This window comes from Phaethon lepturus, unplaced genomic scaffold (genome assembly GCF_000687285.1).
Source record: "Phaethon lepturus isolate BGI_N335 unplaced genomic scaffold, ASM68728v1 scaffold27233, whole genome shotgun sequence".
Classification (NCBI taxonomy): domain Eukaryota; kingdom Metazoa; phylum Chordata; class Aves; order Phaethontiformes; family Phaethontidae; genus Phaethon; species Phaethon lepturus.
In genome coordinates this window covers 1-9,520 of record NW_010527387.1, presented here as the reverse complement: position 1 = coordinate 9,520, position 9,520 = coordinate 1, and the positions used below count along the sequence as shown (strand labels likewise).

The following is a 9,520-nucleotide window of genomic DNA, read 5'->3' as shown; positions in this document are numbered from 1 at the left end:
AAAGAAAGTGGCCCAGCCATTGCAGGAATGGAGAATCCTCCACACACAGGAAGGACTCAGGAGGTGCAAAGGGACGTCCACCTCACCTGGGGGCCGTTTCCCGAGCCCCGTGTCTCCCAGCGAGCCCCTAAGCTGCCCTGGCAGCAGGAGGTCCCTAAGCAGAGTCACTAAAATTCCTGCCTGCACTGTGCCCCTGCCCCCCAGCTTGCACCCAGCTCCCTCGGCATCTCGGGGCGCAGAAAGGCAGCAGTGAAAGCTGCTGAGACCCAGGGCCCTGCCCCGAAACCACAACAGACTGCTTCCCCGGAGCTAACAGCGCCTTCAGACAGGGCATCTCCTCCTGCACCGCCCAGCCCTGCCACCCGCCCCATCCGGAGCGCGCATCCCCCACGGCACCGGGCGCAAGCACCGCCCTGCACCCGATCCCACCAGCACCCTGCCCGGGCCAGGGGGGTCCTCAGGGCTTGCTGACAGCCCTATTCCTCTTGCAATGTCACCTCCCGGGCTGGCGGGCGGCCCCGGTGCAGCCTGTTTGCGAGCTGGGCTTGGCTGGGCTTCCACGGTGTGATCTTCAGGAAACACCTTGGAAATGTTCACCAGGAGGCCAGGCTGTTCTCCCCCTCCCAGCTGCCAAAAAGGTCTCCGAGATACAGTTCAGATCCCAATACCTGGGGTTCACGTTAAAAAAGAGGAGACCTTTTTATAAACCTGTATATTAATAGATGTGTTACCGCGATACTCATTTCTTTCAAGACTTTTTTTGTTTGTTTGGAGTTCAGACCTTCCTCTAAGGTGCTTATCACCCAGACGTGACAAGTAACAGTCTCTCAAAGTGAAATAGTTCAGGGGGGAAAAAAGTGCAATTTGCTTTTCACTGCTAGAGCAGGATTTAGTGCAATGAGAAAACAGTCTCCTGAACCACCAAAGGCATCACTAGCTTGTTTATATATTCGTCAAAAGTGCGATAACTCGAGCTCTAGCCTCGCTGTCGGGAAGGGCTGAGCTGTTTTAGCTGAAACCTCCCTGCAAAGTTGAGCCGGAGGCAGACACATACCTCAGAAAACTTCAGCCCATTGGAGTTGGTGTTTGTAGAAAACTACTATCTGATAACACTGAGCATCCTTCGTGCCCCACCATGGGGCGTACTGCCTAAAAAAGAAAAAAAAAAAAAAAGAAAAAAAAAACCTACAAGAAAGAAGTAATCTTTAAATTTTTCTCCTGAGAGAGTCCTTTGGGACAGGGCTTTGTGCAGAAATGTCAGGGTGATTTTCACACCAATTTCAGAGCAGCTCTCCAATTGATTTATCTTCCTGTTTTTTAATCAGAGATTTGGTTCTCTCTCACACTATCACTAGCAGAGATGTCTATTTTAGGAAACACCAAAGGTTTTAAGAAGCTGAGGAGAAAAAGATTATCAACTCATACGGGCTCAGCCTAGAAATGGGGAAAAAAAAAAATCCTTTAATTAAACCCCCCAGGCCGAAATTCTCTGCAGATTTACCTAAATGGACTTCAAATGATATCCCTAATATTAGGGCCTGCTTTTAACTTAATTCAAGCCCTAGGCAGCTCACACAAGAGCTGGGCTTTGGATGCCTCACTGAGATTATGATTTTTAAGCGCTAACTCATGCAACTGTGAAACCCAGATTTAAAAACCTGGGCCAACAATACACTAGCCCAAAGCTCCAAGCCCAAAACAGGATTATTTTTTTTTTTAAATATACGTGTTTGTTTCCATTTTTCCAAATTTTAGTGCATGAAAGGAAAGCTGTTCAGCTGACAAAATCTTGGTGAAAGGACAAAAACATGAAAGATGTTCGTTGGGGAGCAGGGGCTGGGTCTGTGAAGGAACAATATTATGGTTTAATTTTAGTTAAAAGGGACAATATTTTGTTTCAAAGCTGCAGGGAGGGTTTTTGTGTGCTCCCAACTTTCCAGTTCAACAGTTCAGCCTCAACATTTGCTTTGTAAATCAAAGGCTTTGGGAATTACCTGGGGTTTTAAAGAAATGTCAGTAGGTTAAACCTGCCTGGCACAAACAGTCCGCAAAAAAAAAAAAGATCCATCCTCGAGGGATTTTGCCCGAAGCAAGCGCAGAGCACGAACGAACGGGGAAACGGCCCACGGGGCTGCCCGGCGCGGGGAGCCGCCGGCCCCACGAGGAACGGGGACAACGCCACGACATTGCAACGAATAGAGAGGCGAAAGGAAGCCTTTCGTCAGCCCCCTCCCCCGTCCGTGCCCCCCGACAAGGCTCCGGCTGGGGAATAACCTTGCGCTTGCCGGGGCAAATGCCCTCTGCCTCGCAGACCACGAGCCCGGGCGAAGCCTGTGCCGCACGCCGGGGGCCACGGGATCAGCCAGCTCCGCTACTTGCTGTTCGGGGTTTGCTTCTCCTGCGCCGGCCGCTTCTGCTTCTGGGCCACGCCGTAGGGCACGTGGGCAGCGACAGTGCCCATCTCCTTGGCTCCCTCCACGTGGAACATCTGGTCGTCGAAGAAGATGTGAGGACGGATCTTCTTCAGCAGCGGCCCCTTGGGAGCCCCGGCCAGGAACAAGGCCTCGTCTGTCTCCAGGCCCCAGCTGCGCAGAGTCTTTAGGGCCCGGGCTCCCGAGCTGGCCGCGCTCCTGGCAGTGACCAGGTAGGTGCGAATGGGACACTCCATCCTCAGCCCCTTGGAATAGAACTTCTTCTGCAGCTTCCCCAGGGCCTCCAGGAAGCCCTTCAGGGGTCCCTGCCAAAGCAAGAAGAAACCATGGCTCTGCAGACTTCCGTGCTACCTCTTCCTCCAGGCACCCAGTCCCAGCAGAGCCAGACATGCTGGCTAACCCCTTCTCCCTGCGAGCCCCCAGAAAGAACAGCGAGGGGCCAGCCGCAGCCATCCCGTGGGCTGCTGACCCACCCCATCTCACGCTCCACGTGCCAACCCCTGACTTGCTCCCGGAGGCGAGAGCATCCCTGTGGGATGTCTTTCTCCCAGAGGCTTTTTCTGGCTGCACCCCAGCACTACCTGTGCCAGAGGCTTGTTCTCGTGAGCCTTTTCGTGCTCAAAGAACATGTCCAAGCCGTGAGCCTTCACGATCTGCTCCGACTCATCGGAGAAGAGCACGGCGTCACCATCAAATGCCACCCGCAGCTGGTTCTCCGACACCTCCAGATCTTTGCTGGGGCTGAAGATGGTGGCTGCAGCAATCCCTGTGGAGGCAAAGCGTGAGGCAAGAGGTGGCAGTTACCCACGGACCTGGCCTCATGGCTTATCCATTGAGGAGCGGAGCAAAACACGATGGGCTGGAAGGGAACACTGCAAGGAAATGCACGCACCTGGTAGTGCCTGCAGCTTGGCCCCGAGACCTTTTACAGCAAAAACACATCCCCAGATGACAAACCTCCCTTTGCATAGAAGAATTAACAGGGAAAAACAGTGCCTTTGCCTTGGAAGAGCTGCAGAGCTCAAGGAAAGCCTTATTTCTATGGAAACTAGAGGCTCTTTGGAGCATCACAGATGGGACGTGGGACAAGGCAGACCCTAGCTGCACATCAACACAGGGACAGGGATTTTGGAGCTATTGCTCCTGGCACCGACCCCCTGAGGGCTCCAGGCTCCCCCCACTGCCCCCCCCCAAACTGGACCCCAGACTCACCCTCTTCAATGGCCCCACTCACTTTCTCGGCGTCGGAGGAGAGGTAGAGGTTGGTGTGATAGGCCTTGAGGTAACAGATGGGGCTGTTCCCTCCTGTCATGCAGAACCTCTCGATGAACAGATCTGAGGGCAGATGGACCCCAGGATAAGCCTGATTGCCCCCCAAATAAGCCTTGACGCTGCTCCCCTGTGGCATCCCAAGAGTCAGCAGGATGGGGGCTAATTTCGGTACTGACGTTCAACAGCATGGCCGGCAGCCAGAGCATCCTCACCACCAGCCAACTTCCACTTAAAACCCAGGAAATTTGGGAGAAGTGGGCTCAGTGTGTGGTTTGGAGGAAGAGACAGGAGAAAGCGTCTCCTTATCTTGCTGCCAAGCAATAACACTCTGCCCAAACGCCGTCAGCACCCGCGCAAAGGACAGCTTTGCTCTCGGCTTACCATAGTGGTTGATGCTGTTGATCAAGCGAACCCCAACCTGGGCATGGTTGTTGGTCATGAGGACGATGTCGAAGAGCTCCTCGCTGTCAGGGTAGAGCTTGCGCAGCTGCGTGTTCACCGCTTCCAGCGCCTGCAGCACCCCAGGGCAAGGCGAGGGGTGTCAGTGAGCCCCAAACATGGCCCTGACCCCCTTCTCACTGAGCAAAACACTTCTGTTCACCAAAACCAGGGATCTGACCCAACCCCAACTACACCCTGAGCCAAGCTGACATCAGCAAGCAGCTTTAGCTGGGAAAAAAAAAAAAAAAAAGAGACTGATTTTGGGGGAAAATAACCACATAGCTACTCTTCTATTTTCAAACACAAAAGGTTTCAAATTTTCATTAGGAGATGAGATGAAATTAGCTCAAAGTTGCAGATAAATGTTTTTCAAGCAATCGGAAACAGAACAAGTTTCTCCCCACCAAGTGGATTAATTTATACATTGGGAACAGGCAAGAGGTTGCTTCAGTGAGGGCCAACATGCAAAACTGCACTAAATCCAGTGAAACTGGGGCAGAAATTGGAAAATATTTTTAAAGTTTGAAATGCCTTATTTCAACATGTCAAACTTGGAAAGTGGCTGACTCTGTAGCAAGGCTAAGTTCAGCCAATTTAAAAGAATAAATAAATTGTAATTAAAAAAAAGAGATAATTCCCTAAAGGGAAACTTTAAATATGATCCAAAGAGATGATTTCTTCAATTCTTGGGCTCAGTTGCCAATTTGGAAAATTCAGCACTTTCTCAGTCCTGGAAGAAGCAACACCACTTGCCAGGAGGTTTATTTGACCTCTGTTTGCTCTGTGGCTACATCCCTTCTGCCACGCTGCTCATTTCCCATCCCTTCCACACGCAAGCACCCCACAGCACTCCCCTCTCCCCAAAACTTTCGGGTCAGGACTACAGTGCAGACTCAGCTTAGGTGGGTTGCTCACCTTGACGAAGGGGAAGGCAGCCCCAGGGAGGAAGGGCTCGTTCTCGTGGTCCAGCTGGTATTTCACGTAGGCCTCCACCCCTTGTTCGTTGTAAATTTTCTGCTCCTCCTCCATGCGGAAAAGCGCTCGTGATGACACCGCGATGGTGATGGCGTTCTCAGGCTTTGGCTGCAAGGAGAGGGAGAAAATGGGGAGGCAGCCCCTGCACCCAGCCCCGCTGCCCGAGATGGCATCTGTTAGCTTTCAGCATGAAAGGCCACGGGGTGACACCTCCATAGCAATTTGGAGGACAATGGGGCAGCTGCAACCCCAATCTTCCAATGCTTCAACAGATGAAGCCCTGATGTACCATCCCCGCACATTCGGGATACCTGAGAGCCTTTTTCTGCTGCTCACACCATGCCCAAGCCCTCCCACTGCAAACAGGCTCCCAGGACCCATCCAGACCCAACATGCCACCCCAGGAGAACCACTCAACCCTGTGCAGAAGGAATTTGTGTGGCTTTCTCTCCCCGCCTCAGCCAGGAAAAACCACACACTGCAGCTCGGCCAGATCTGCACTCCCACGATGCTGTCCAGATGTGACAAACAACCCGTGCCAGCTCAGCTTATAAAAACACTTGATATAGTTATTGTGGGCGGAAACATGACAAACAGGTGGTGCAAGCAATGATTTATGAGTCATTATTATTAATGTTCGAGGGCTTGATCCAAAATCCACTGAAGTCAACAAGGGGCCTCTAGTGGGACTTGGCAGTGAGAGAGGGGACACCAGGAAAGTCAATCTCATCTTGACCCCCACCCGTCCTACCTCTCCCCTTGGAGGGCAGAAGGGTGTTAATCCCCATCACTCACTCGCAAGCATGAAAGCAAATTCATTACTGATGGCCAACAAGAACTCCTCGCTCCCAGAACAGCAAATCCCAAGGAGGGACAGTGGCGCAGGCAGCCCTGTCCCCAGCGGACTCTGCCTGCAGCGAGTGCTGGGAGCAGGATGGGGCTTGGGGGCTCACACGGGGGATGCTCCCCCGAGCGGTCCCAGCCCACGCGCTTTCTGGCTGCGCTCAGGGATGCTTCTCCGCAGGGAGATGTGAAATCCAGGCCGTCAGCACTTCAGAAACACCTCACCCTCAGCTCCTCCGTGATTTCCAGGATCCTCGTGTAGCACATTGCCCCGTGAGTAATCCTCCGGCAATGCCGTTTGCCCAGGGGCAGGAGGGCACCTTCGCCAGCCCCTGCACACACCCAGGTGCTCCAAAGTTCAAGCTCCCACCCTGCCTAGGGCTGAGCTTTACAGAAACAGCAGCCTGGCAAGGACAAGGCACCCCATCCGCATCAGGGATCTTCACTCCCCGCAGGGCTGGGCCCGCCCTGGGGCTCGCTCTGCCCCCAACGCAGCCCCGCTGATCCTGCCCAGCATGGAGACGCACCCAGGAATGAGTCAGTGGCAGCCCCCATGCCATTCCCAGCACCGCACCCCACCCCGTAAGCGGTGCCCGGGGCCAGCCCTGCAGCGTGGTCGGTCCCAGACACCTTTCCAAGGCCGCATCAGTACCCAAAATCCCCAGCAAGCAGATTAAGCAGTGGGCGATTAGGACTAGACACAGATTAGCTCCAGCTAAGAACATCATTGTGGCCAGTGGGATCCCTTTCCCACGGTGTTTGCAGAGAAATAAGGTCCCATCTGGAAGCGGCTCTTTTGAGAAAGCGGGCGAACAACCCCCCGGACACACAGGATCACCCAGGTCCACGCAGAAGCTGATCAGCAACACCAGTGTCGCTCCCACAAGCGAACCACAGCCAGGTCCCCGTCTTAGGCTTAGCTACCTAGTGGGTGTTAGCTATTAACTTGTCATGGGCCAAGTCTTGGCACTCCAGCTCATTAATTAATAACTCTGGTGTCATGGGCCATTTATTAGCTGAAAATATTAATAACTATTAAAGGTCTTGGGACATCCGGCTATTAGCCTTCAACAAGGAGTCCTGCTGCTCCGTGCTGCTCCCAAGTCCCTGCAGCACCGGGTTATTTATCTGGGTATGTAGGAGAGCTGCTGGCCGCTTGCTCCCCGCTCCTGGTCCCTGACGGACCACAGGGCAGAGCATCCTCCGCAGCCAGCCCTGCAGCAGGATCCCCAGCAGAGAAAGTAGGTCAGCAGCACGCACAGCGCAGAGGCGTGTTCAAGAGGGCGAGACGCGTGTGCGGGGCCATAAGCCGAGCCTAGCCGGCTGCCCAGCCTGAATTTGCATCTCTATCTCCCCGCGGCACACACCTTGCACCCAGCGGGAGCCAAGAGCACAGGCACCTTGCACAACGGCAACAGGCTGCTCAAGGTCCCCTCCCTGCCATTTAAAGGCACCCGCCTCCAGGAGGTTAATTTAAGAGGTAATAAACACAGCAATAAAAATAACCGTAAGCTTGGGGCCTAACTCTGCCCCAGCGTGGGCTGCTGGAGCCCCAGAAGCCTGCAGGCGGGAAGCCCAGCCTCGGGAATGGGACCTGCCGGATCCTGTTCACTCCTGCCAAGGAAGATTTGCACCTTTGGAGCACTTTCCGCAGGAAAGTCTCACCCGGGCGCTAACGCAGCTCCCAGCTCCGGCTGGGCTGGAACAGCCCTGCTGTTCTCTGGGAAATGCTGACATTTAAAAAATAAGGCAATTCTGCTCTGCGAGGAGGGAGCCGCATTTTGACATTTCTTTGAAGTGGAGGTTTCATTTGGAAGCGTTCCCTCCTCAAGGTTGTTTGGACGTTTCTCCATCCCCACTAGTACTGCAGATGATCATTACTACATTAAAAAATGGGCTTTAAAAAGTCACAGCGCTACAGGAACCACAGCACCTCAAATCCTCCATCAGAGTCCTGCGAACAACCCAACAAACCCACTTTGCCTTGAAACATCACAGTTTTTGGGGAAAACACCCTGCATTTTTAATAGGGAGCATGTGCATGGGAGGGGTCCCGCTTCCAGTCCTCGGGATGCATTTAGTCCCACGAGCTGTCGTGAAGCCTGCACAGCTCCCGTCCCAACACAGCCCCAGCCCCGGCGGAACTGGGCATCCTGAATGACAAACCCTGTTTTACTCTCAGAGCAGCATTCAAGGTCAGCCAAGGTCGATTAAAGCTCATCATCCAACACAAGCCCAGGAAGCGGCTGTGGGGCTCTGCTCAGCTGAATCCAACCGGATTGCTGCCTGGGGATTCATGATGGGCTCCTCTCTCTTCCTCCCTTCCCACAGGAAGGTCAGATCCAGCCCCATCCTGAACATCAAGTGAGAGATTAATGTTGTGTTTAACAGAAGTGCGAGCAGGGAAGCATGGAGGAAGGTCCCATCCCAATCCTGGGTCCATCCTCAGGCTCAGCCAGACAGGAGGGATGACCGGGGACACGTCCTGACAGCCCAGCCCTCTGAAGAGGAACATCATCAGCCCTTGGCACAGCCTCCAGGTGGTCCACCAGGTCCAAACCCCATCTCAGAAGCATAAATGACCTTTCCAGCAAGCTCTGGCTCCATAAAGTGCAAAACCCATCCCGGACCCAAAAACCCCAGTTTTGGGATAAAGACGTATTTCAGCAGCGACTGGAAATGGCACATTTTCCTCTGCAGACCCAACAGCTGGTAGGCCTTTAAATCGCCCTGCTAATCAGATGTAAATCCTAAGCAGCCCCCCAAGGATTAGAGGCAGACATTTGGAAATCCCACATGCTCCCAGGATGTGCAGCAGGGCCGTGTCTTCCCACCCACAAGAGCCACAGGTGCCCACAATGGCACCCAACACCAGCAGCTTCATGCCACCCCTGGAGGCCATCGCTGGCTGGCTCTGAGGCAGGAGCCATAGTGGGGACCCCATCCTGCCCCCCTGGATCCTTTTGCATTGCCTGGGGCTGAATTGTCTGGACCCACCTCCATCCTAAAAACCTGGAGGAACTCTGGCAGCTCCAGGCACTTCCCTGGATGCTGCAGAAGAGCAAATTCTTGTGGCCAAAATCAAAATTTGGAGGTGAATTTTGGTGTGAGATTTGGTCACAGAAAGGGAAGAGGAAGGGCTGGCTCCAGGGTCAAGCATGGTCCCCACCGCAGCTAAAGCACCCCAAAAATGAGGCACCCTGGTGAGCTGGATGGGTCCCCATGGGTGCAGGGGACTGGCAGAGCAGAGGACGAGCAGGGCGCCCAGAGGAGCGAGCTAGCAGAAGGCCAGCTCCCACCGCCTCGGCCTCTCCTCCCCGCGCGGCGTCACTCGAGAGGCTGGGGGACATTTTCCGCATTGCTGAGGAGCGACAAGTCTCATCGCTGACCTCCCCAGCTGGCAGGAGCGAGGCCGGAGCAGGCGCGGGAGCCGGGGCGTGGGAAGAGAGGAGCCCCCTGCGAAACGGGGAGCCCCATGGACACCCTGTTAACCCATTTCCCACCCAGGAACGGGCTCCCCAAAATCACCCTGCCTCCTGTCATCTTATAGCCCACCT

At 54.2% G+C, this 9,520-nt stretch overlaps 1 protein-coding gene across 1 annotated transcript; it reads right to left on the bottom strand.

Moving 5' to 3' along the window:
* Nucleotides 1-1,749: 1,749 nt before the first annotated feature.
* NT5C1A (5'-nucleotidase, cytosolic IA) lies at nucleotides 1,750-6,230 on the bottom strand. The gene is made up of 6 exons (XM_010283374.1): nucleotides 6,189-6,230; nucleotides 5,061-5,228; nucleotides 4,086-4,215; nucleotides 3,645-3,767; nucleotides 3,014-3,198; nucleotides 1,750-2,737 (listed from the first exon to the last, which is right to left on the bottom strand). Exons 1-6 carry the CDS (start codon nucleotides 6,228-6,230, stop codon nucleotides 2,372-2,374), a joined length of 1,014 nt encoding a protein of 337 aa, XP_010281676.1. The 3' UTR covers nucleotides 1,750-2,371.
* Between the last annotated feature and the right edge of the window lie 3,290 nt (nucleotides 6,231-9,520).

Coding starts and splice junctions, on each gene's coding strand:
- NT5C1A (XM_010283374.1), bottom strand. CDS start 6,230: ATGTGCTACACGAGGATCCTGGAAATCACGGAGGAGCTGAGG. Junction 5,229..6,188: donor AAATCACGGAGGAGCTGAGG/GTGAGGTGTTTC, acceptor CTCTCCTTGCAG/CCAAAGCCTGAGAACGCCAT. Junction 2,738..3,013: donor AGAACAAGCCTCTGGCACAG/GTAGTGCTGGGG, acceptor TTGCTTTGGCAG/GGACCCCTGAAGGGCTTCCT.